The sequence below is a fragment of the Rhinopithecus roxellana genome, chromosome 12 (genome assembly GCF_007565055.1).
Source record: "Rhinopithecus roxellana isolate Shanxi Qingling chromosome 12, ASM756505v1, whole genome shotgun sequence".
NCBI lineage: Eukaryota > Metazoa > Chordata > Mammalia > Primates > Cercopithecidae > Rhinopithecus > Rhinopithecus roxellana.
This window is the reverse complement of record NC_044560.1, coordinates 88,076,756-88,103,377: the sequence shown is the minus strand read 5'-3', so window position 1 is coordinate 88,103,377 and position 26,622 is coordinate 88,076,756. Positions and strand designations below refer to the sequence as shown.

The 26,622-nt window shown below is 51.4% G+C and overlaps 2 protein-coding genes across 2 annotated transcripts in view; one reads left to right on the top strand and one right to left on the bottom strand.

The window, feature by feature from the left end:
- The first annotated feature begins 5,279 nt into the window (after positions 1-5,279).
- Positions 5,280-26,622, top strand: part of GRIK3 (glutamate ionotropic receptor kainate type subunit 3) — a 238,654-nt gene continuing 217,311 nt past the window's right edge. The window contains exon 1 of the mRNA XM_010352665.2: positions 5,280-5,444. Within this exon, the coding sequence (XP_010350967.1) occupies positions 5,330-5,444 (115 nt within the window). The 5' untranslated portion in view covers positions 5,280-5,329. The remainder of the gene's footprint in view (positions 5,445-26,622) is intronic.
- LOC115892323 (DNA-directed RNA polymerases I, II, and III subunit RPABC5) lies at positions 11,396-11,785 on the bottom strand. The gene has a single exon (XM_030913333.1). The coding sequence runs from the start codon at positions 11,761-11,763 to the stop codon at positions 11,560-11,562; it is 204 nt and encodes a 67-aa protein (XP_030769193.1). The 5' UTR covers positions 11,764-11,785; the 3' UTR covers positions 11,396-11,559.

Genomic DNA, 26,622 nt, shown 5'->3' with positions numbered 1-26,622 from the left:
TTAATCAGAGAATGAATGACTGAATGGTGAGTAGATGAATGGGTAAGGGACTGAGTAAATGAACAAGTGAGTGATTGAGTGTATGAAAATAAATGGATGATCCTATAAACAGATGAATGAGTGAATGGATGTGATGGAATGAATAAGTACATGAATAAATTAATTAGGGAATGGATGAATGAGTGAGTGAGTGAGAAGCAACTTTGGTCCCCACCCATGGTGCTGACGAAAGGGAGCCTGTTGGAACCTGGGGGGCAAGGAGGTGCTGGTTCTCTGTGCGTAATTCTCCCACCCTACTCCTCACAGAGCAGCACAACCCCCTCTGCTTCCAGCCCATCAGCTTCTGTTCCATTATGTATAGATACAAATGGGGTTGCTGTGTATCCTTTACTCTTCCACCAGAACTGCACCTGGACTATTGAACCGCAGGTGTCAGTAAAATAACATATCTCCGGTGGCTTGTCTACCTGTTTCCCTCACTGCTGAGAAATAACTCACAGCAGCGGGTTAAGCTGACAATAAACGCAGGAATTGACTTCAGTGGGAATGAGCTTGGCTGACTGTTGACAAAAATCTAAGGTGATGCAACCTTTGCTGGGCTTATTGCTTGCTCAGGTGGCAGCCTGGCTATGCTGTTCCCTTGGGACTGGGATGAGGGACAAAAGCTCCAGGGTGATGAAAGGGTACCTGAGCCAGAAGGCAGGTCACAGTGTCCTGCAAAGGGCTGGGGCGTGACTTTTATGGTGAGCACACACTTTGCCATTGAGAGAACACTGTGCAACAGAGTAGGCAACGGGGAAGGCCTCTTCCCTTCCCTCCCTGCTCCGGCAGTTGACAAAGATCAGGTAAGGGCTGGCAGCTGCCTTCCTCTCATCATGGCCCCACTCTGGGGTGAGATGGGGCAAGGGAATCCCTCCCCCATTCTCACCAAGGCTCCCCAGGTGCAGGCTTGTAGAGCAGCCTGGCCCCATGGTAGGACATTTAGGGGAGTGGCTGAAGCCCCATGGCTTCAGCGTCCAGCCACTGCCAGCAGCCTGCCTACTGGGTAGCAGGAAGGGAGCTGAAGGTAGGCAGGCCTCGGCAGAGGGCACTCAAGTCCTAGGAATCTGCACTCAGCCACTGCACGCGTCTACTCCGTGGTTTCCCAGGGAAGCAGAGATCATGAATCTCGGTAACTCGAGCCCAGGGCCTCATCACTCACTGTGATTGTGGGGGGATTGAGAGCCAGAGTGGATCAGTCTAAGCAAAACACGCACACAGGGGGCTCCCCCAAGGAGCACGATCGGCCACCACTGGGGGCCCCGCCCATCTGTCACCCGAAGTAGCTGGGGAGGGGTGGGGGGAAGAGGCCAGGGAGGGGGCTGGCAGTCTCAGGTTTCTTCCTGGGAATCCTACCCTCACCCCCCACCTGTGAGCCAGTGGGAGACATGAATCTCGCTGGCAGCAACTCGGGCCAGCTCAGCCGTTTTCAGGGATGTTAATGAAATGCGGGAGCACTTGTCCTTTCAGACAGCGGCCCCTTTTATTTGGGAATGAAAAGCTGCATTAGTCTGAATGAGGTTTGGAGGCCTCATAAATCCGGCGCTGGCTGCCTCGTGGGGGAGCAGGGAGCCGAGGCCTGGCTGGTGGGTAGACTTGTTTACCAACAATGCGAAAAGCCAGGATTGGTGGCTCCCAATGCTGGGAGAAGATGCGGCTGGAGATAGTGCCAGCCCTGGTGTCTGCTGGTGGCGGGGCAACCTGGAGAGGCATGTCATGCCACTGGCAGAGAGGGCTGCAGGTCTCTCTCTTCATGAGTTAGGGATGACTGGGCTCCCCGATCTGCCCTGGTAGAGTGTCTGCGTATTCTGCTCTTAGCCTTCCACAGGAGGCAGCTGCCCCAGTGGGGCTCCGCAGGAGTGATGAGAATTAGCCCCTACAGCTTGTCCCCTACTCAGCCCAGGTAGTAGAGGACAGGGTTAATCCTATGAGCTCAGGAGTTGGCTGAGCCTATATGTGAACCTTGACATCTCACCCACAGTGCCTGGCAAATGATGATGCCCAATATGTTTTAGAGGAAAGAAGGAAGGGAGGGAGGGAGGGAAGGAAGGAGGGAGGGAGGGAGGTAGGAAGGGAGGGAGAGGGGGAGGCGAGGGAGGGAAGGGGAATGGAGGGAAGAAAGAAAGGTCACATACCATCGGTGTGACTTTGTATCTCTTACTTAACCCCTCTGAGGCTCAGTCTTCATCTGTAAAATGGATTTGTTATTTTAAACAAAGATCCTATCGCAGTGGGTGTGGAGAGGAAGAGGTGAAGTAATGCGTGTAAGTTAGTGAGTATATTGTCTGGAACATAAAAACATGTAATGAATACTAGGGGTCATTATGGGGATTGTTGCTGTCGTTTCTCTTCTTGCAATGCATCCCACCCTCCCCCAGACCGGGAGGGAACTCTGTGTTACAAAATGGCTCACAGCCAGGCCAAGAAAAAGGCCCAGTCCCAGGCTGGGGATGGCAGCTTCCCTCTGGCTCCAGGGTTCCAGCTGTCTTCCAAGTCCAGTGACTGGGCCCCACAGCCTCTGCAGCTGGGAGGCTCCTTCCCACCGCAGCCCTACGTGGCAGCAGAAAAAAGCCCCGATCCGCAGCATGCTGGGTAACTCCTGCCCACGGTGGGATGCAGGAGGAGCAGGCCCAAGCCTGTGCTGCTTCCCTGGGGCGCCGAGGGGGCTCGCAGGTGACAGAGCCACACTCTCACCTTCTGGGGGCCTCAGCATCCCCCTCTGCCTTCCTCCCTTCGCGTTTCTAGCACCACTTTCATACTAGCTTTTTTGGAGGCTGCTGCTTCTCCTCCTGCTCTCCTCCCCTTATCCCTCCCTTCCTCTGACCTTGGATCTGCTCCCTCCTGGGAGCCACACCTCTACCTTTCCGCTTCTTCTGTTTCTTTGTCAAGCCACTTGCAGGCTGCCTGCAGGACAACCCAGGCAGAATTAGCATCCAGGCACTCCCCTTGCCTGTCCCCAAACCAGCCTTGGGCAATGCCGTTTTAGCCCTGTGTCCTTTGCCTCAAGTTCAGATCCCTTTCCGTTTATCAGTGCACCGGAATTTTCTTCCTTAGAGAACAGTTAGGCCTTTTGGTTCCTTGGGGCAACCAAACCAATTGCAGAAGCTGATAGGCAGGCGATGGGGACAGGTGTGCGTCCTCAAGGAAGGGGCTCCCCCAGCTATATCGCGGAGGCCTGGCCCTCTGCTCCCCTCTCCTGCACTTCCTCCCTAATGGTGCCCACTGGAGCCCTTACTTTTTAATCAAGAGGTGGCAGCTGCTGCTTCTCTAGCTTTGGTCTGGGTGTCCTTCCCTCTCATTCCTCGGGCAACATTTTCCAGTGGCTGCTTGGGAAACCAGCCGCTCCTGCTCCAGGGCGAGGGAGGCCCAACTTTGGCAGAGACAGACACCCGGTAACCTCCGTTTGTTTGCTGGATTTTCGAGGATGTCCTCAGGACGGGCACACCCCTCTGTGTTATTTTATGAGGAGCCCAGGGAGTCTCTCCTCCCACAGCCACAGTGGCCTCCACCTCAGGTGAGAGGGCGTCCCCTCCTAATTGGCAGGATTGGCCACACTGCGATATTCACATCCCCACACAACGCCACGGGCCCCTGCACCCAGACAGGGAGAGGAAAAAGAGAGAAATTAACAGGCGGGTGAGAGCTCGCCTCATAGTATATTTGTAAGAAAATTAAAGATTTGCTCTTCAGATGTTGGGGGCCATGCTCTTACCAGACAGCTGGCAAATGGGAGAGATTGGAAATGATAGAATAGATCAAATTATTTAAATGAGAAAAATAAACTCACACACAGCCTAGCCGCTGCCCGGTGACAGATCCGTTTATTTATCTACTGTATCGGCACCGCTTTGTCTCTGTCAAAAAGGTCATTAAACTCGCCTAACTGCGTAATTCGCAGCCTCCTGCTCCAGCCTCGCTCCACAGCCCTTCCCTTCCCTCGACACCCAGTGCCACTTGAAAAAAAATTTATTATTGCTAACAAACAACGTTGTTTTTCTTTTTAACCCCTTTAGCTTGTTCCCCCACGGATCCTACTCCATCCTACGACAAATTAGTTTCTCTTTATTCTTTCTTAGGAGAATGAGAGAGGGAGCACCACCCCCTCCTGCACAGTTCCGGGAGAGGGCTGAGAGGGAGCGGGTCCGGCGCACATGCCCCCCCATATCTGCGGGGTGAGCGGTCTTCCTCCTCCGCAGCCCCGGGACCGGCGCACCGTCAAGTCCAGCTTCCCACAGTAGGGGGTCTGGCTTGGGCTCTCCCACCTCTACCAACTCCCTAAGCTCCCCTGGCCCAGCGTAGACAATTCTCTGAATTCTGCCTCTCCGAACCCCCAGCCCCAACTCTGCTTCCAGGAGGGATGGGGTTGGGGAGGGAAGCCAGTTCCCGGGTCAATCTCCCGCCGCCGCCGCCGTCCAGCCAGCGCCCGCCGCGTGGGAGCCGCGAGGCCAGACTCCGCAGACGGCGGGCTCCCGGTCTCGCTGCTCCGGCGGGTGCGTCTCCTCCAGTTGGTCCGGCCGCTGGCCTGCCGCCGTTTCCCAGCTCGCGGTGCCAGCTCTCGCGCTCCACGCCTGGCTCCCGGGCTCAGTGCCCTCGCAGTCGAAGAGACTGGGGCTGGCGGGGCGGATGGGGACGTCTGGGAAGCGAGGAGAGTCCTCGTTCCCCGGACGTCCCCCCACACTGGGGCCAGGGTCCCCTTCCCCGCTCCCCGCGCAGGTGTGAGCGCGCGAGTGTGTGCCTCGGCGGGTGTGAATGTGAAGTGTGTGTGCGCGGGGGAGTGCGCGGAGGGAGCGCGGGCGGCGGGCGGCGCGGGAGGCGGGAGGCAGGGCGCGGGGGAGGGGGTTGGGAGGGAGAGTGTGCGCGCGTGCAACTCCACTCCGGGGCTTTGTGCGAGCCCGGGCGATAGCATCGGCGGCGGCTGGAGGAGGAGCGGCCGGAGACGCGTGCAGCCAGCCCGCCAGCGCTCGGCAGCCGGGCAGGTGGGAGCCCGCGCGGGAGCCGAGCCGACGCGAGTCGGAGCCGGAGCCGAGTCCGAGCAGAGACCGGGCGGAGCCCAGGAGCCTAGCTCGCGGGCAGCTCGTGGGCGGCAGCCAGGCGGGGCGGGCGCCGGCGGGGCGGCCCCCCAGTAAGATGTGCGCCGCGCCGCGGGGCGCCCCCCACTCGCAGCGGCGCTCGGGAGCCGGGCGGCTGGGCCAGGCGGCGCCTTCGGGGCTGCTGCGCGCCCGCGCCTAGAGCTGCCGCCCCAGGGAGCCCGCCACGGCCGCGCCCCGGGCACGCTCGGCGGCGCCCAACGATGACCGCTCCCTGGCGGCGCCTCCGGAGTCTGGTTTGGGAATACTGGGCCGGGCTCCTCGTGTGCGCCTTCTGGATCCCGGACTCGCGCGGGATGCCCCACGTCATCCGGATCGGTAAGGGCTCCCTGGAGCTGGGGGTCAACGTGCGCCCGGGCGGGGGCGGGAATGGGGGGCCTCCGAACGCGTTCCTGAGAGATTTTCCTAACCTCTCTCCGGGCTGCTGAGCCGGAGACCACCAGGAGCTCGTCCCTGTGAGGACAAAGTTCCAGAGTCGGGGTCGCGGGCCTTACTTATTGGGGAGGAGGACGCCGGGCCGCAGCGGCGAGGGGCCCTTGGCGCGCTCCTGGGAGGTCAAACCTGGCAGAGTGTGGCGAAGGTTTCCAGTGCAATCCCGAGTCGCGGGCGCATTTCGCGGCGACTGCCAGCATGAACCGCAGCCTACCGAGTTCTGCGATCTGGCTTCTCCGCAGAGTGGGGACCCTGGGGAAGGCGCCAACTTCTCTCCTCTGCTCACCTCACTCCCCGCGGGCCGCTCGTCCCCACCTCGGGCATAGCTTGAGTGGCTGCGGCGAGGTCGCAGGGCACAGATTCGCATGACGAGGACAGCCGGTCTTCTCTCCCGGTGGTCGCCCTTGGCCTCAGTGGCACCGGTTCAGCCCCGTGCAAATGGGGCGGGGGTAGGGGGAGCAGGCCCCTGCTGCCCGTTGCAGCTGGCCCCTGGGGCCAAGGCCTCTCTCCGCCCGGGGCAGCGCAGGTAGAGGGAAGGGACCACGGAGGCCGGCCAGCGCGGCCCGGGCGGGCGGCCCAGGGACGCCAGCGGTTTTTAAAGTTAGCCCAAATTCCTCCGCAGCTGGCGGCGGCTGGAGGGGCTGCGCGCGGCTTTCCGAGGCTCCGGCTTTTCCGCGTCTCTTCTCGCCCAAGACTCTTACTCCGGGCTTTAACTTTGTTGTGGCCGCCGAAGGCATCCTGCGCCTGAGCGCTGCGCGTGTCCCGGGCCGGCGACCGGCAGGGCTGGGCCTGGCTGGGCTACGACGGAGCCTGCATCACCAAGGGCCCTACGCCCGCCGCCAGGCCGGAGACCTGGGCTGCCTGGGTTCACTCGGCGCCAGCACCAGCGCCTGGCACGAGGCGAGCCAGACTCCGCCGAGCCAGGGCCACCCTCCTCCTCTGCAGCTCTTCTCCAGGGCGGACCTTGGGCCATCAGCGGCGTGAAAGAGGTGCCGGAACCGGTGTCGGGCTTGGTTTCAGTACTTCAGATTTTCCTAGGAGGCGGTCAGAAACCCAGCGGGTGGGTCTCCTCCCGGGCGGCCGCCCCGGGACCGGGCCCTCTTGAACTCCTGTCTGGATGGGGCAGACCACAGTCCTCGGCTCTGCCCACGCTGAGATCTTTCGGTCCATGCCCAGGACCCTGGCAGGCAAACACCGGCAGGCACCGGAGGCAGATGAGGCCAGGCACGGGAGGGGACTCTGGGGACAGCCCTTATGGTCAGACTTAACCCTTTGCAGCCCAGGCTGCTCCTGACAACCGAAATGTCTTCTATCTCTGTGCCTTTGCCTGCCCCGAGCCCAACTTGGCACCATTCCAGGGGCAGGAAGCCCCCCCACCCCACCCCCCGCCAGTAACGGACCAGCGCTTCCTTTATTCTCTGTCTCCTCCCCTCTGCTTTTTTGGGGGCCTGCGTCGTCCTTGGGGAAAAAGGTGGGGAGACTGAGAAGATGCTATCTGTCCATCGCACGGATTGCAGCTCCCTCTTCCTTGGTCCTTCCTCCACAGGGGTGGGGTGGGTGTGCTCCCAGCCCAGCCTCAGGAATGGAAGTCTTTGGAGGCCCAGAAAGACAGGCTACGGTGAGGGCAGCCTCAGAGGGATAAGCTGGGAAGGCGCAGGATGATGTATCCTTACTGTGAAATTGAATGGGTTAGGGAGTTCCTCCCAGCCCTTACGAAGAGCATCCCCAAGCCTACCCGCCCTTTCTTGGGTTCAGCGTGTAATAATGCAATTAACGGATGGCAGAGCCCTCCTCTCTTCTAATCTTCTTCGTATTAAGCCCCAGGATTAATTAGCGTGTCAGCCCCGGCCATTTATATCCAAGAGCCCTGCCCCATTTGATTCTCAGCCCATGGACTGGGGTGTTGTGCCTGCGCCAAACGTGACCGCCAGAGCTGTGCCAGTTTGGGCGGAGGATGGGAGGACTCTGAGGCTTCTGGGCTTCTCTGGAGCCTCCTGGGGAGCTGAGCTTCTGTCCTTCTGAGCCCCTGCTCGAACCCCAGCTGGAGCCAGGGAGCTACAGTGGACATGGACAGAAAGAGCGAGAGTGAGAGCGAGAGAATGAGAGTATCATGCTAAAACCCAAACACACTGCCTTGGCTGGGCCGGGTGCCATCTCCCTTTTCCCATCTCTGCCATCTCTGGGATCTCAGGGCTCTGGCTGGGGCTATAAGAATTGAGGCCCTCTAGAGTGTGCTAGGTGCTTCTGGTTCTCAAGACTGGCGCCTCAGCCGGCTGAGCTTGGAGCTGAATCCTTCTCCAGCAGCCAGGCGTTGCCGAGTATCAGCTTGGAGAGGGCTTTCCTGCAGGTGTGAGAGGGGCTGTCTGGGCTGGGGAGCATCGTACCCGCCCCCTCTCTTTGTGCCTCTTTTGGGGGCTGAAATTTCCTCTTAGACAAGGAGATGGATAGCTCAGCAGTGTGACAGAGTGTTCAAACAATCCGTCTTGAATAGATGAATTGCATTGCTCCGTCTTTTTGTAATTGTGTCTATCAGAAGGAGAGGTCAAGGCATTGATTGCTTGGATGGTTTGTAAGTAACAAAAGAGAGTAAGGGAGAGAGCAAGGGAGAGAGAAGAATTGGATTGTAGTCTGCGGGAAAAATGATCATTGATTATTTTATGTGAATATGTGGAAGATGTATTCTGTGTATGATTATCAAATGTTGTTCATTGAAGGTTGTCAAGGCATATTGTTTGGCATTTTATTATTATTATCATCGTTATTATTCTTTGGATGAATCCCTGTCTTAACTCATGGAAGGCAGTTTAATGCATAGATTCTCTCAGCCAAACAGGCTTGAGTGACCTCCTGCAGGGACCTGAATTTCCAGGTGGCCTGACCCCAAAGCTGTAGTAGAGGGGCTGCTGGACTTGGAGCCAGGAGGTCTAGTTTTTTGCTGCATCTGCCACCAGTTTGTTGGGCCATTTTCATCAAATCACACCTCTCTCTGGAACCCCAGGCCTCAGTTTCTCCATCTGTAAACTATTTGGTTGGCCTTAATGGTTGGTATGTTCTGTGGTTTCAAAGTTCCCTTTAGTGCAGCCTGATGGGCACTGTTATGCTACTGTAGGTTTCATGGTTAGGTCTCCCCTCATGTTACGGGCATATGTAGGATTGAGGGCCAACATGGAATTTGAAAAGGGAACTAGACAGTGGTGGCAGCAGCTGGGGAAGCCTGGCCAGCTCTTCTGTGTGTTGAGGAGCTGAAGTGGTTGGTGGCGATCTCCAGCCAGCCAGTGGGGAGGTTTGAAGCCAAATGACTGCAGAGACATAAAGCAGGTGTGTGGGGGGTGGGGAGAGGGAAGGGTTGGCCCAGCTCTGGACTCTGAGCATCTACAGATAGAGCAGAACTGAGCTGCAAGGTCCTGAGTTTCGTGAATGTACAGGGGCCCAGCAAGCAACAGCGGCCGATCCCTGGGGAGAGACACCCCCTCCCTCAGAGTTCCCAAACTGGCCCCATCTGTAACTCTTCTGATCGGTTCACCCAAATTATCCTAAACATTCATCTCTTGAGTTTGGGGGCTGCTGTGTGTAAAACAATGAGAAATTTCTTGCAGTGACTAGTGACGTGCTGAAACATCGCCGCCTTGTAGGAGCAGACAGCCGCTGAATGAAGATCAATAGGGTTTTCCCCCCTGGAAGTAAATAGCTTCAGACAAGACCTGGGAGTGGCCCGCCGGGCCTCAGCGATCACTAACTTGAGAAATTTCTACCTCCACTTTTCAGCCCAGCTGCTGCTGTCAGCCCCAGCTTTCCTGCTTCTCAACTGGAGTTTAATTTTTTTTCCTGATGCCTGCCTCGCATTGTGCTAAACAGTCTTTTGACGTCAGGATGACCTAGGGTCTTTAGAGAAGGTTTATGCAAGGTGATCCAGGCACCCTGGCCTCACTAGGCTCTTTCAAGGTCACCTGCATCCTCCTGTAGCCAGCAGGATGGCTGACCTCAGAAGTCCAGCTCACATGTTGTTTTGAAAGGGCTTTGTGGGGTGGCTCTTTATCCCCAACCCCTCCAGGAATGTAAGCTGCCTAGCTGCTTTTAGGATCCTTTGTAGGGCCTGTGAGCCTTCCTGAATCCCCACGCTCCCACAGGTACTCTGTCCCTGCTCCAGGAAACAGTCCCCTCCATGGGGGAGGAAGCACAGATGCCCCCGTGGGCTGTGGAACTACCCCTCCTCTTGAGAGAAGTATAAGGCCATATGCAGCACAGACTACAGGCCTGCTTGGTGAAAGGGTTTCTTTTAGCAGGAGACCTGTTTGATCTCAGTGACTGGGACTGTGTTTCTGGTCTGCTGAGGTGGCGCCTCCTCTACCTGCCACAGCAGCTTCCCCTGTCTCTTCCTCCCGCAGCTGCAGCCTGGCTTCCCTTGCTTGCTCAGAACCTTCCAGAGGGAACTGAGAAAGCGGATGCTTCACTCCACTGGGCAGCGCACAGAGGAACTGGGGGGGCTCCGCACTCCCCGCCTGGCAACAGAGAGGACCGATGTTGCAGGAGCAGGGCCCTTGTTGAGGCTAGCACCCAGCAGGCACTCGCTTGTCCTCCAGAGGCCGGTGTGGTAGGGCTGCAGCTCTGGGAAGACAGATGCACCAAGGGCCTGCCTGGTATGGAAATAGAGCTGATGCAGATGGGGCTGGCGTCTTGGCCCTGGGCTTGATTCCTGGAGTCGCTCTTCTCCCAGGTGCTGATTCTCCAGCAGCAGCACCAGAGGGCAGTGTGCCTGTGCTGAGACGGCCACCGCAGTGTCTTCTGCGTGGGGCCCCACCTGGGTCTGGAGCAAAATCAGAATAATGAAACAACAATGACAACAACAATACGATGGCCCCAATTTATTGTGCAATTATTAGCCACTAAGCACTGTGCCAAATGCTTTTCAAACAATGACTTATAATGTGGGTAAATAGTAAGTGCTCAATAAATGGAGCCACAGGGTTTTTCTCTTCATATTGGGTAGCCTTCACCACCTACAGGCATTATCCCATTTTACGGATGAGGGAACTAAGCTTGGTGAAGTTACTTGCCCAAGATCACGCAGCCAGTGAGTGGTAGAAGTGGGATAAGAAGTATGGTCTGCCTGCCTCTGGATCCTGTGCTTTTAGCTGGCTGTGCCGTCTGGAGGTGGCAAGAAACGGTTTTTAAAGGGGCTGAATGCAGTGCCCCTACCCCCACTCCCTGTTCTGTTTGCTGAGTGAGGTCTCACTGGCTGGGCTGTGTTGGTCCTGCTCTGGGAGGATGGCCATCTGGGTTCTACCATGCTGAATTCCACCAGTACTAGTTTTCAGTGTCAGACTGGCCTTGCTGATGAGCTGTGTGGCAGATTCGCCGCCTCCAGGGCACAGGTGTGGATGGCCTTTCCCAGCCTTCCCACCAACACACATCCTTTCACTTACTACATCCCACATTGTCCTGGCTTCTGGAATCTGCTCCAGGCTTTAATCTAAGCCCTAAATAAAGGATGGATTCACCCTTGGGTGAGGCCAGTTCACCTACAGGGATCCCACTGTTCTGGGGTCTGTAGTCTACATGGCCCCATTGGAACCACCAGGCTGTCCTCAAAGACATTGTCAAAGCCTTGAGGAAGCCCAAGGGCCTCGTGTCTGTGTCTCCTTCACCCCCCATCCTCCTCACCCAGTGACCTGGAAAGAGAAGGTGATTGGAGAGTTAGCTGTCTTTGTTAGTCCTTCCTTCCCTCACTTCCCTTTTCCTTCCTCAGTCCTGTTCCTTCTTGCCAACATCCCTTCAAGGCGAATAGGTTTTATGGTCGTTTTATTTTTTTTTTATTTTTTATTTTTTATTTTTTTTTAGTTCTGAAAAACCTTTACTGGCTGGTTCCTTCCAGAGTGGGGGATGGGACACACACGCTGTGGCAAGGCATTGCGCCAGCTCCTGGATGCCTCAGCCTCGTGAACTTGGGGCAGGATGCTCATGGCCCATGGTCAGCATGGCAGGTAGGCGGACTCCAGCCTGATCACTTCTCCAGGGGTGCATAATTGAGCAGCTTCTCGATCAGGTCCACGTGGGCCAGCAGCATCCGGCGGCAGCAGTAGCGCTTCAGGCCCAGGGCGTCCAGCGCATCCCCCTCAGTGTACTCGGCCTGCAGCAGCCCCAGGTAGGCCTCCCATTTGTTGCCGACGATCTTGCCGCAAGTGAAACACCGCACAGGAATGATCATGGTGGCGGCGCGTCCCAGACTCTGGTCGTTTTATTTTTAAGCAAGAGTCACATCCTGACTTTCTAAATACGGCCTGCTGCCACTGGGTCCTGGAATATGTGTTGCTGTGTCACAGACACCGTGGTTTGGGTGTGGGGACCTGGATGCGAGAGCCTTCCTAATCACCATTCCATCTACAAGAGCAAAGGCAAAGGCAAACCCAGACTTACCCTTCTCTGTCTGCGGTGTTCCTTCTCCCAGGGGGACAGGGGAGCCTGGGATAATGGTGGCTGCCAGGCACTGAGCTGTTCTGGAAGTAGGGGGAAGATTCACTGCCCAAAGTCACTACAAAGGTGACAGATTTGGGACAGGCATGGTCAGAAGGGTTATGTTATTTTCTAGGGCCTCCATTTCCCCATCTGTAAAATGGGGATGATATTGCCCATTGGGTTAAATAAGTGTGCTGTCTTTTCAAAAAAGCTTACATGCTGTCCACAGTTGAGCATTTCTTTTTGCCCTTGGAGGAGTCTGTGCACAGGGCTGGGAGTAGGGTGATGCTAGGGAGGCCTCCAGGGAGCCAACTCTAAGGAGGCCCTCAAATGAGGACCCCTTTGCTTGCATGACTGACCATGAGAGTGGGTGCCTCCTTAAATCCTGGCCCTGGACCAGCATCTGAATTTGCTTCTGGAGTATGCTTTTCTTCCCACTTCTCTTTGTGCTCCAGAGACAAATCCTAATTGAGCATGATTTGGAGAGATGAGACCAAATTGAGGGCCAGGAGACTGGGTTTGAGGACAACAGGTTGTTCAGATTTTCTTTTGTCTCTCATAGCCATGTTTCATAGCAGCCATGCCCCCAGAGCCCTCTGCCCTTCCTTTCTTTGTTTTATTTCCTTTGGAAGTCACCTCCAGGGTCCACACTGCCTCTCCTTCTTCACAGCTCAGCCGCCCAGGTCCTTCACCTTGCTTCCTTTGACCTTGTTTACTAACAGGATTGACCTTGGTCGTGGTTATCTGGGGGCGAGTTGGTGTCTAGGCTTTCTCTAATGCATGTGTGTCGTGCCTCCCTGACTAGACAAGGAGCTTCTCAAGGGTGCCTCAGGCCGTCTCTCCCCCATCACTTCCAAGAAGCAGAATGGTTTTTTTGGAGTCAATAATATATTTCATTGATTCTAAGATGGGATTTTTTTTTTCACATTTTCATATCTCTGACATCAACTCGTGTCTCACATGTCATGTCTAAGTTTACTTACAGAATTTTTTCTTTCTTGGCACTCTGAGAAAGAATGGCATGTCTTGGGTCTGATGAAATGTGGTGGATCTATTTTTGAACGTGAGTCCAATGTGTACTTGCTGTGTGACCTTGGGGAAGTCACCGCACCTCTGAGCTTCCATTTCCTCATCTATAAAATAGAAGTATTAACGTTAGGTTGAACCATGTGCAGCTGTTGTTGACCTACAAAAATCTTGTGGTTGACCCTTACAGTACTGTCTGCATAGGGTTGTTGTGAGGATTAAAGGAGATAAGGTATGTAAAGCTCTTTGCATAGTGCCTGATGCTTAATAAATTTTAGGAGAAAAAAAGAGGGTTCCCCAAGGGTGGGGCCACATCTCCACTGACTCTGAGCTATGAGGCTGTCTGCATCTTGTGTGCCCTTGGCTTTGTGCTAGCCCCTAGTGCCCCATACTCCATGCAGCCTCGTACGTGGCATCTGCCCATTGCTCACATACCCATGGGCCCTGCACTGGAGTTGGTGGGCCTAGCAGTCTGTACCAGTTACCCACTGTGCTAGAGAGCAGGAGAGGTACCCTTCCTTGGATGCTCCTAATGTCAGCTCCCAGACACTGCCTGGCCCATTATTTTGCAGCATTTTGATTAAAATGCATTTCGCCTATGTTCAGAGCTGGGAAGACCCTGATTATGGGATGTTCTTAAGGGGCTGGTCCAGAGAGTCTTGATCAGCCCTTCTCAGATGGGGAGTACCATCTCGCCTCCTGGGCAGGCCACTGGAGACTAGACAGGGTCTGAGGCTGGAGGCCCTAGGGGATAGACACTTTGGCTCTCCTAGGAGACACCAGGTAATGAGGACAGAGGCAAAAGGCAGGGAGGAGAGAGTCCCCATGGTGATCGTACAGATTGGAGATAATGAGATGGAGTGAGATCCAGGGGGAGTGGTGGCTACAACTCCAAATCCTTTGGTGCCATGCTGAATGGTAGTTAAGGATAGCAAAGAGGGGAAAAGCAGCAAGAAGGAGCTAAGATTCTGGTTTGTGTTAAGAGGGTTCCAATCCATAGGAGACGATTAAGTCTTGCGCTATTAAAGGGACTGATGCAGACAGGCTGCTGACGGAAGGGGGTTTATAGAGTTCTCAGAACAACTGCAGGGATGAGCTCTTTAAATATGGGAATGAAGGAGACTTCTGCAAAGCCTTTCTGCATCTGCTTTGCAGAACTGAAATATGCTATTCCAAAAAGCTGCCCAATTGGGCGGAAAAGCAGGAGCAGGGAGCCAAGGACTTTCCAGGGCTCCAGGCATCACATTTCCTGTCTATGGTGAAGAATCAAATAATCTAGGCTGAAAAGAACCCCAGGGGTCATTCTAGGCCTCTAGTTCTCAAATGTTAGCATGTGCCAGAATCACCCAAAGCAATCGTTAAGATGCAGATTGCTGGGCCCCATCCACAGACCTTCTGATTCCGTGGGTCTGGGGTGAGGCCTGAGTGCTTGCCTTTTAAACAGGTTACCAGATCATGATGATGATGCTCATCTGGGAGCCACACTTTGAGAACTGCTGTTCCAGGTCAGTGGAGGACCCCACTACATACAGGTGGATGGCCAGTCTCCGGTTGAATGCCGCTTGCAATGGGAGCTCACCAATTTTAGGCCCCACCCATTCTTTACTGCAGATGTTTTGCCCATGCTAATCTTTGTTGCAAATTTTCCTCTAAAAAGCTAACATGTGTCTCCATGTAGTTCCAGGATGGCAATATAACTGGGGTCTGAGTGTAGGTCTGAAATTCCTCTGTCTGAGTTTCAACTCTTGATCCCTTCCCTCCTGGCTGTGTGACTTTGGGTAAGTCACTTACTTTCTCTAAGTGTAGATTTCCTTATCTGTAAAATCAGGATAATAGCAGATTTCACGTCATAGGATTATTGTGAGAATTAACATGCCTGGCACAAATGAATCTCTCAGTACATTTAGCTCTCAGTGTAATCTTGAGGATAAGCTCATAGATTCTAGGATCTAACAGCCTGACTTTGAGGGCTGCCTCCCTGACTTCCCACCTGTCTAATCTTGAGCAAACTTTTTTTTTTTTTTTTGAGATGGAGTCTTGCTCTGTTGCCCAGGCTGGAGTGCAGTGGCGTGATCTCGGCTCACTGCAACCTCCACTGCCCAGATTCCAGGTTCAAGCAATTCTCCTGCCTCAGCCTCCTGAGTAGCTGGCAATACAGGCACCCGCTACCGTGCCCAGCTAATTTTTCTATTTTTAGTAGAGATGGGGTTTCACCATATTGGCCAGCCTGGTCTCTAACTCCTAACCTTGTGATCTCCCCTCTTCAGCCTCCCAAGAGCAAAGTATTTAATATCTCAAAATAATAATGATAATAATAGTTGTACTTGCCTCACAGCGTTTTTGTAAGGACTGAATGAGTTAACGCATGTGAAGTGCTTAGAACCCAGCCATGGTAAGCACTCAGTAAATGTTGTCTGTTACTCCTGCTATTATGATCTCCCTGCCCCCTGACTCTGGCTTGAGTTTGTTCCCTGTCCTACACTAGAGCTCTGCAGAAACACAAAGGCATTTATTGCTTCGACTAAAGAGGCTTAATTCCTCCAGCATGGTGTCAAGAGCTGACCACAGTGCTACTTATTTATTGAAACCAGTAAGACCATCACCTCCTCAGGTCTCAGCTTTGGTGTCTGGTTGTACAACACCAGACTGTTTCAGGCTTTTTAGCAGCCATTGCAGTCTGTCGATTCATCCTAAGCTGGTGGTCTCATGAGATCATGAAGTCTTTTCACAAGTATTGCCACTGATCTGTAACTTTTCTCATCCTCCCTTTGGCAGTTGATCTTTTGAGCCTAAAGGCGGAACCTATCATTTATCCCCAAGTAAGTTGCATCATTGAACCTTCAGGCAGTTATTCTTACTCATTGTTTCTGGACCACCAGGGCCTATTACCATGTCTCCATGCTTGGAAAGCAGGTATGGGTTACACCCTCTTCTTCTAACCCCTGCCTTCCTCCTGGGGTCTGTGGTAGAGGGGTTAAGTGGTTATTAGCCTATAGTATGATTGGGATTGGGAATCACTATTCTGAATAGTGAAGCTTTTGGGGATTCCCATTCTGATGTCTTGCATGCTTCATGCCATCTGAGCCTGGGATAAACATATCCTCCTTCCCTTCAGCCAGGTCTGCCATAAACACATTAAGCAGGAAATGAGCAATGTCAGGGTCTGATGGCTTTATTCAAATGGTCTTGGATCCACTATCCTACACTTTAATGAGCTTCAGAATTCCACTGGCTTCCTTATGCCCTCAGGCCCTTTATGATCTGCCATGGTTGGCATCTCTAGACTCGTGGACTGTCCCTCCTTGCTTCACCCTCTCTGATCCCCTGCATTGAACATCTAAGTCCCCAGAAGGCACTGTGCTTTCCCCCACACTCTGGGCCTCTGCACTCTCTTTCTTTTTTCTTTTCTTTTCTTTTTTGTTTTTTTGAGACAGAGTCTCACTCTGTTGCTTAGGTTGGAGTGCAGTGGTGTGATCTCGGCTCACCACAACCTCTGCCTCCCGGTTCAAGTGATTCTCCTGCGTCAGCCTCCCAAGTAGCTGGGAGTGTGTGCACGCCACCACACCCGGATAATTTTTGTGTTTTTAGTAGAGATGGGGTTTCACTATGTTGGCCAGGCTGGTCTCAAACTCCTGACCTCATGATCTGCCCTGCCCGCCTTGGCCTCCCAAAGTGCTAGGATTACAGGCGTGAGCCACTGTGCCCGGCCTGCACTCCATTTCTTTCTTTCTTTTCTTTCTTTTTTTTTTTTTTTGAGACGGAGACTCGCTCTGTCACCCAGGCTGGAGTGCAGTGGCCAGATCTCAGCTCACTGCAAGCTCCGCCTCCCGGGTTTACACCATTCTCCTGCCTCAGCCTCCCGAGTAGCTGGGACTACAGGCGCCCGCCACCTCGCCTGGCTAGTTTTTTGTATTTTTTTAGTAGAGACAGGGTTTCACCGTGTTTGCCAGGATGGTCTCGATCTCCTGACCTCGTGATCCACCCGTCTCGGCCTCCCAAAGTGCTGGGATTACAGGCTTGAGCCACCGCACCCGGCCTGCACTCGATTTCTTTCTGGCTAACTTCTACTCATACTAAGGTTTCAGTGAACATGTCTTTTCCTCTAGGAAGCATTTCTCAACCTCCATCCCCTTCTGAGTCCCACAGCACCCTCTACTTTTCCTGTTGTAGCACTTGCTGTATTGGTAATTCTTAGTTACTTTAGAGGTAAGTGCTGTACCGGCATGGGCCATAGCCAGGTTGTTCACCACTTAAGTATCCAGTGCTTCTAGCAGGGTGCAGGACTCTTAGTAGATAATTAATAAATATTTGTGGAATAAATGAATGCAATGGTGAATATGGTCATTTGAATATAAGTCCCCCTAACTGCCGTGGCATGCAGCTCAACACTTTTTCCATTTTGTCAATGAGGATTTTATGAAGGATGTTGTTAGTTTCTTCCACAAAGTCAAGGTTCTCATGCTGTCTGTGGTGGTCTTCTGACACACCAGTTCTGCAACTTTTTCTGTGCCAGGACCTTTTAGATTTAATCTACTGGGCAGAGCTAGAATATTTGGGGGAGTGAGCCTTTCTTTTTCAAGCCTAGGATTGGACTTTACATTCATTGTCTTGTTCCTATCATGATGATTTTCTTGAGAGAGACAAGCTGTCTTCTTAAAGAAGAGACTAGAGGAGAGACCACAGTCCTCCTGCCTTTTCTGACCTCACCCCTCTCTCCTTCCCACTTGCCACTCAGCATCTCAGCTGCTCTTTCTGGGAGCTGAACCAAGGAAGAGAACCTCTGCTGTGCTGTTGTTAATAGGCTGAGCACTGAGGACAGCTGTCAGGCAGAACTGTGGCTGGGCCATTGCTCTGCTGCCCATCATAGGTCAGGTCTCTCCTTTTTCTGTCTTTACCACGTCACTGGCTCCTGCAAGGATATGTAGACAACTGGTCTACATGACAGCTTGGTGTGAAGTAGAGGTGTTGACAGTTAACCTGGAGATTCAGGCTGTATAGACAGTCAACTGAGGCCCTTTAGCCCTGGGAATATATGCATCATCCACATCAGGTTCTGGGGAAAGTGAGTGTGTGCACGTGTGTTTGTGTCCTTGTAAGAGATGACCATATGGAAGTTTGCTTCTCTAGCACTTCTGAAATTGGGGCTCAGACTTCTGAAATTGGGGCTCACCATCTTTCTTTATTCCAAGCCTGATGAGTGAGTAGTGACTTTCCTTTGTATCAGTGGGGAAACTGAGAACTTAAAGGATAGTCCCAGTTCCTGACTGACTGGGCCAATCTGTCTACTCTACCAATGTGGCTGAGAGTAAGGATGGGAGGGGTTTTGCAGTGGAGCCCTGAGCTTCCCCTCCTGAACACAATGGAACTGAGCTCTACCCTGAGGCCAGCCCACCCCCTTTTCTTGCTTCCCTCCCTGGGGAAACATGACACATCATGAGCAGAAAGAGCCTGTTGCCTACATGACCATTTTTCCTGCCCAGTTTAATAGAGGTGACAGCCGTCTATTTTACTTGTCTGGTAACATTGAATCAGTAAATAAAATATGGGTGAACTCTCAGGTTTAGCTGAATTATGGCTGGTCCATGGGGACTGTGGGCTGGAGGAGAGTTGAGCAGAGAAACTGAATCCTTGTCTTCTTGCAAGAGAAGCAGAGCCTTGCATCTTCCTTCTGGATCCAGGAAATTGTTCAGTGCTTGAGGAAGCCAGGCCAGCAAGGTAATCTTGTTTGGTGGTCTCTGAGTCAGTGGAAGAACCAGAACACAAATGGAGGAACCCCAAATGCTAGGGCTACAGGAGCACTACCTGTCCCCATTTTTTTTTCTATCACGGATTGGGATGCTGAAGACAGAAAAGAGAAAATGATTTGTGCCATGTCCCTTGATAAGCCATGGGAAAAAACAGACAAACATATGGGTCCTCTGACCCTCATCCCGTTAAGAAAACCTGATCTACCCTCCTATTACACACACACACACACACACACACACACACACCACACACTTGCGAATTTGAAGTTTTACATTTGCAGTCTTAAGAGAGTAAAAGAGCCTAGACTTTTCCAATGTGGAAAAGCAAACCTGTGAAACACTTTTCCGCACTGCGAGAGAAATACAAATTGGATTCATATGTGTTTAGAAAAAGTCAAAAATAACAGATGCACCGTGTGGTGCAGCAAGAGCCAGAGAGGTTGACGGTCTCCCCAACCTCTGTGTTCAGCACCACGGAGAGCAGCCAGGCCTGGGGGTAGCGGGTGCTGGCTCTTCTAGTGTGGGTGGTGTGGTTATTGTAAGGTCTTGCTAAACAGGCATTCTTTTTTTCAAATGCTATTCCTTTAGAACTCTGGTAGGCTAGTAAGAACTGTTATTTGTGGTTGTTCAAATAGAATAACGCAAGGTAAAAGAAAATCAAGGTAATAGATGGAATTTTCTCCTTTTTTTTTTTTTCCTTCCACATAAATTGTTCTTAAACCTTTGGTGCTTTGTACGGCTTGTCTGCTAGGGAGCAGCAGCAGATGACAAAACGAGTGAGCATTCCATTGTCAAATATCACACCTGATACCAAGCATCTTGGCTCGGCTTGTCAGCCTCATCTTTCACATCGCATTTTGTAAGTAGGATTGCTAAATGTGATTTCTTAAAAGTATTTTGTGCGTTATTATTTCCTGAGTTGTGGAGACCTGCATACCTATAATAGAGCCATATTTCCTGGTAGTAAATAAAATCATTCCTCATTCAGGTGATGGGAATTAAATGTGTCACAGCTTGGTGGCATTCCCCAAACAACCCCAGCGATTCCAGGTGCTCTACCACCTGGATGTGTCTGGGAAGGCTTATGGTGGGGCTGGGCATTAACAAAGCCTCTCCCAGACAGAAAAGTCGTGCCAGGAGTGACCTCAGTGTTTCTCAGAGAAATGGTACACTTTTATCCATCACTGGGGTATGCAGAGTTGGCTGGGAACACCTGGACTAGAGTTCACAGGACCGGAGAATGTGAAGAGTGTTAGAATGATAGAGTCGGAGGAATTGTTTCACTCGCCTCTGAGGAATTTGCCTCCGAACAAGAAGTGAGGTTTAGGCAAATGGACCCCAAGGATTTAAGAGGTAAGATGGCATCTTGGACGTCATACAGCAGATAGAAAAATCCAGGATATTCAGGGAGGAAGTGAGCTATGGTAGCTACAAAGTGAGGGCTACTTTAGGGGCTGTGGCTGAAGATATCTCAGTATGAAGGGATTTGGGGCTTTTTGATGCTCCTGCTTGGATTCGCAGAATCAGAAAAATCTGCTTTGAAAATTGTGGTTATTTTTATGCTGTTTGTAATTTTGTGTTTATTTCCTGTATTTTTCACATGGGTTCTGGGCTGACTCATTGATTCACCAAACATTTATGGAGCACCCCCTCTGTGTACTGCAGAGTACCTAGGGTAAGGGGATTTGTGGGGGCTCCGGGATATGGGGGCAATGAAACAGCACTCCTGGGCTTGGTGGTATTTGAATGTCCTCGTGGTAGGTCCAATTAGGTGACCTTTAGTAATAGCCGTGATTCCTTGAACATTTCGGTATGTACACTTTAGACTACAGCCTTGCACTTGGATCTTCCTCATTCTGCAGAGTCCTGGGGAGGAGTAATGAGGCTCAGAGAGATGAAGAGACAAACTGAAAGTTGCACAGTCGAGTTGGCAGGGAGGCTGCATCTCCATTTCACCTTCACTCCTGCTCTCCTTTCTGCCCTTGCCCCTTCTAAATCAGTTCATCACTTATGTTGTTCTGAGAGTGTTCTTTCACCCCTGAACTGTCACATTTATCCCCCTTCAGGATTCATTTTGTCCAATTCCCTGTCTTTTAGCAGAACTGAACCTTAACTTTTCTAGATGGATGGATGCATGTGTAAGTAGGGGGGTGAAAGGTAAAGGAAGGGGTTAGTATCCAATTTGTAAGTCTCCAAGGGACATAGTCTGTCTCTTCTGGTGAGGAAATTCTTCTTTCTGGCTAACCCAGATCGTTCCTGATGCAGTGTAAATCCATCTCATCCATGGGCTTTCCTGGACATGACTGTTCTTGGAGGATGGGAGGGAACATCTAGCTTGGAAGTCAATCGCTTAGGGGCTTTTCTTTCTAGGGCTCCACCAAAGAGGCTCTCAGACAATTAAATTGAAATGGCTGTACTTTTGCTCATGGGGGCCTGAGTAGATTTATAATATTTTCTTTTTTAAAAAATTGGAGTTTTTTTTCTTGGAGACAATGATTTATGGAATAATCAATTTCTTTATCTACCTAATACATTGGAGCGATCCGTCAATGCAGACATCAATCTCCCCCTGGGGCTGGGGAAGGCAGACAGCCTTTGAGCCTGACTCATCTGGCAAAAGGTGGCTTTTTCTGTGAGTGACTTTGCTCCCCCATCCTGGATCTGAGACCTGCGGTAAGGAGGGTCAGGGGCTCTTCAGCAAAATATTAATGCTTTCTCCTTATTAGTCTGTGCTCTGCCAGAGAGAAATAAGGTGCAGTAAGCTCTGTCCCCATTGTACAGTTTGTAGAGACAAAGGACCAGAAAGGGTGCTCAGAGACCAGAATTTGGAGGCATGCAGGTGGGAGTGGCCATCTCTAAATCTCTAAGGGTTGCAGTGTATGAGAAGGAGCAGATCTGGTGTTACAGGTCCCAGTAGAATCGGGGCCAGTGAGTGATGGTCCAAGAAGGCAGATTTTGATTCAATACCAGCTACCCACATTCAGTGCTCTTTAAAGATTCAGTAAGTCTAGTGCCTTGGAGTCTAGTGGGCTTCCTATTAGGAGCCAGATTCTGGTGTTACCGAATCAGGCCTGTTTTACCCACCGTGTAGTATGCCAGTCACTGAGACGATGAGTTTTGCAGCAGAGAAAGGGTTTATTCATGTGGCGGCCAAGCGAGGAGACAGGAAAACAGGTCTCAAATCCACCTTCCCAAAGATGAGTTTTAGGGTTGTTTATGGGATAGAGGAGCAGAGTGGTCTGAGGCATGGGGAAAGGTGATTGGGGGTGAGGAGAAGTGAGGCAATCAGTTTCTGCACAAGCGTAGTCAAGCTTCATGGCACTTCATAGGATGATGTCTGAAAAAAATGGCAGCATTAGCATGACCTGAGGGTGGAGCTCTTGGCCCTGTGACGTCAAAAGAGGACTCATTACCCACCCATCATTTGTGTAGGTCCAGTTGAAGGTTCAGTGGTCTCACTCAGTTTGAACTGGACAGGAGCAGACTCTAAATTTCTGAAAAACAACTTAGGCAACTGTTAGCATTGTGATCCATATGTCAGAGGTGTTATCTCTAGTGAATTTGGAGAGTCTTTTTAAAAAAAAAAAAAAAAACAGCTAAAAGCAAGCAAAGCTGGCTAAGGTTTGACAAACCTATTCAGGTTTGCCCTCAGCTTCTCAAGCACAGATTGGCCAGGGGTGTTATCAAGGGGCTCTGGATTCCTTTCACTGTGAAATTCTAGGCATGCCCAACTGTGCGGCAAGAGATACTATAAAAAATCCAGATTTTCTGAGCTCCCTGAAAAGGCCAGTGCCTGCTCCTGGCTATGCAAACTCTAGGAAGGTCAAGCCCGGTAGTAGTGGTTGTGAAGAATACTCTCAGGTTTCTTTTTTATGGTTTTTAGAAATCTTTTTAAAGAAAACAGCTCAACACCTTTTTTTTTTTTTTTTTTTTAAGAGACAGGGTCTCCCTATGTTGCCCAGGCTGGTCTCAAACTCCTGGGCTCAAGTTATCCTCCTGCCTTGGCCTCCCAAAGTGCTGGGATTACAGGTGTGAGCCTCTACGCCCAGCCTAGCTCAACACCTTTTTTTTTTTTTTTTTTTTTGAGATGAAGTCTCACTCTGTCTCCCAGGCTGGAATGCAGTGGTGCAATCTCGGCTTGCTGCAATCCCCACCTCTAGGTTCAAGTGATCCTCCCTGCTCAGCTGTCCCAAGTAGCTGGGACTACAGGTGTGTGCCATCACACCCAGCTAATTTTTGTATTTGTGTTAGAGACAGGGTTTCACCATGTCTCTAATCCACTGATGAATCATTTAACATAATTAAACATTTAATTTGTGTTGGCTAGGTTGGTCTTGAACTCCTGACCTCAGGTGATCCACCCACCTCGATCTCCTAAAGTGCTGTGATTACAAGCTTGAGCCACGGCGCCCGACCCTCAACACCTTTTGATGTCTCACTCTTCTGAAGACTAGTATCTTTGCTTGGAATTCAAGAAATTCTCTTTCTAAACTCTATTTCTACGTTATGACCCCTTCCACACCCTCATCATTTAATTTTAAGTTTAATTGGTTTTTTAAGTTGAATCAGCCAACATTCAAAAATTTGGACGTTTTATATGAAATTTTGGGTTTCCAGCTTCTCTTCCCACATTCACATATGCCTCAGTCCCCACCCCTCCTTATAGTCATTTCCTGTGCTAGCGTCAGTCACTGTCCTGCTGCTGCTGTTTTTCTTTCAGTAAAGTTACGAAGGAAAAGTAGAATGTTTTTATTTTCAGGAGCAAACAAAAGACAGACTAGGCGTGCCAATTTTTTCAAATTTATTTCTCTCACCAGCCCTGTTTCACTGGGTTTCTGTTGGTCCTGCAGGCATTGAGCCACTGACCTACCACATGGGCAAAGAGCATCTCAGAGGCAGGGATCTTGTCCCATTCCTGTTTATTGTGACAATAACAGCAATTGTTTACTGAGCCCTTTTCCAGCTCGTTTAACCCAAAGGTGAGTCTAATTATTCCCACTTTCCAGATAAGGAATCTGAGCCTTAATGAGGTGAAGGTACCCAGTGGAGTGAGTAAGTGATGGGTGTCACTAAGACTTGAACTCCTGTCTGCCTGACTCCATTGTAATCCCCTGTGTATTCCTAGCAGCTGCCCCTAGCAATGCCCACAACTGGCAATTAGTAAGTGCTGGACACATCAACTTGAATTCCAGAGTCACGATGGGATGGGGCCAGGTGGGAAACTTCCAACCTTAAGGTGGACAGTGGCACATTTAGGATGCTCCTGATTCTTCTTTCCTTCCTTTGGTGCCTGGCTGGGCACAAGCGGCTGCTGTGCGTCTGTTGGGCGGCATTACCCAGAGTTCAGTTAACATGTGCTGGGCAGGAAATCTGCTCTGAGTGCCTTTTGCATTACCATGTCTTTGAGGCGCATGGACATGGTGCAGGCGCGGGAGCTCGGCGGGAGCATTTTAACAACCTCTGTCCTTGTTCGCTCCCTGCAGTCTTCACAGTGGCCGCAGGCCCATCTCTCCGACACAGACCCAGCAACTAATTGGGCCTGGATAACAAACTACACAGACACAAGCCCCTTCCCATTCCCCTCCTGGACTGCAACGTGGGAGGCTTTGCAAAGCTGCCACCTTCTGCTGGGGTGGGAGTTGGGGGACAATGGGGAGAGGCTGACCTGTCCATCCTAGACAGGAACACGGTGCTTGGCACCCTCTCCCTGGCTAGGCTATGGACCTGGGGTCCCCTGTGGCAAGAGTGTGGGCTCTTTGGTGTCAAGAATCCCCTGTGGGCATTGTCAGGAGGTGGCTGCAGAAGGGAGATTTAGTAATGAACAAAGCACTGGCTCCCTAGCTCAGAACAGTGTCTGTAAATCCCACCTTGAACAAATCCTGAAATTTTATTATTCTGCCAGCCCGTTGGAGCCAGGTGGCAGTGGGAAGCTTCAGATTAATTTGGGAGATGTTTTCTTTGCGGAACCTCTGGCTTTCTAGGCAAGTGGATTAAGTTCTGGACCAAATAAGGGCTCTTACTTTCTTGACATTTGGGGCTGGCTTTGCTTTTCTGCCTGCTGGGGTTTACTTTGGGTGTATGAGTTATCTCCACAGGCTACCTTTGCTGTCTGCCCCTTGGGGTCTCTGCTTTAGCACATAATCTCCAGGGAAATGTGGCTTTTCCTTTCTCTCCTACCCAAGGCGGACAGAAATATCTTTCCCCATTGCACCAACCCAGATAGAATCTGGGCAGAAGTTTCTTAGGCTTCAGAATCTCTTGATGCAGAGATGGGACCAGGATATTCTGACCCTGCTGTTTTGACCCTGTTGTTTTAACCCCTGAATGAACCAATGTGGATGAATTCTATTGAGAGATGAAGAACGAGTCAGAAGTGAAAGCCAGTGATTGAGACAGATATATATACATATATATAGAGAGAGAGAGAGAGGAGAGAAGAAAAAATAAAAGAAAAGAAGCTAAATGGCTAAATGGGTTCTGTCACTGGGATGACCAAGTTCTCAAATGCCCAGTGGAGTCAAAGCATCCTCACAGTCAAAATGGCAGGTGTGAATGTCCTAAGAGCCCAACTGGGATAACTGTTCTCTAATCCCAACCTGTGTTTCTGGCCTCTGCCTATTTGTAGCTTCCCAGCAGAGGCCACTGGGTGTGGTTTATCTTCTATTGGATAAGTACCATAATATGCTTAAAATTGTGCCTGCCTGTCACAGAGTGAGGCTTAACAGGTTACCTAGTGGAGTTTTCCTGGAGAAACCAGATGGGGCACACGTGATAAGACCTCATTACTCCATTCAGGTATGAAAAGATGTCCAAGAATCTGCCAGAAAAGGAACTCTATAGATGGAATACATCTGTCTTTGCTGGCTCTCAGAAGCTAGTCTGCGGTTCACCTTGCCTGGCTTCTTTCCGCCTCCCTATCCCTCCCTTCCTCGTTTCTTTCCTCCTCCCTTCCTTCTTTCCTTTAATAAATGTTGCTTGAGCACCTACTATGTGGCAGGCACATTCCTAGGTGCTGGATATAGAGTGATGTTCAAAGAAGTGATCAAAGAGGGACCTTGTCTACTCTACTTAGGGCAACAAACAATTAACAAATAATGCATAGTTGTGAATTACAGCAAATGTTATGCATGGAAACAAACAATTGGAAGGCCATGCTATGGTTTGGGAGTAGGAAGGGCCTCTCTGGAGAGGTGGCGTTTAGGCTGAAGCCTGAATAATGAGAGAAGCCTGCCTTGTGAAGAATGCAGGAGCACTCCAGGCAGAGGGAACAGAGTATATGAGGCCTTAAGGTGGGAAGAGCTTGGCGTGGTCAAAGAACAGAAAGAAGGCCCACGTGTCTGGGGCTTGGGGTGCAAAGGGTTGGGACAAGGCATTCGATGAGGTTGGACATGTGATGAGGTGAATTTCCAAAGCCCTGCTCCAACTTTGTCCTGGGGCTCTCCCCCGCTGGCCCAGGTTCTGGTCTGAGGCACAGGCCAGCCTCACGCTGTAGACCCTTGATATCTTTGACCCTTTCAGGCTTCAGGGCTCAGTCTCATTCTTCCTCCTCTGCATCATTCCCTGGAGCTGCTCTTGGTGAGTGACACCCCTTCCAGCTAGGCACCTCACCAAAGCCTGGTCCAAACATGTGCTTGATACGGCAATGGAGGATCCAGCATTGCAGGGCTGAGGAGCAGAGCTCTCTGCAGAGGAGGGGCCTTCTCTCCCAGGGAGATTTATATTTTTTGGCCAGTCCTCAGTCCAGGTGAGGAAACTGTAGAGCCCTAAGGGAGCCTACTTATTCTGAAGACAAGTGGGAAGTTTAGTGGCAAAGGTTCTGGTTGGCTCCTTCCATGAAG

Bases quoted from the DNA above. Each gene is read 5' to 3' on its own strand.
- LOC115892323 (XM_030913333.1), bottom strand. From the start codon at position 11,763: ATGATCATTCCTGTGCGGTGTTTCACTTGCGGCAAGATCGTCGGCAAC.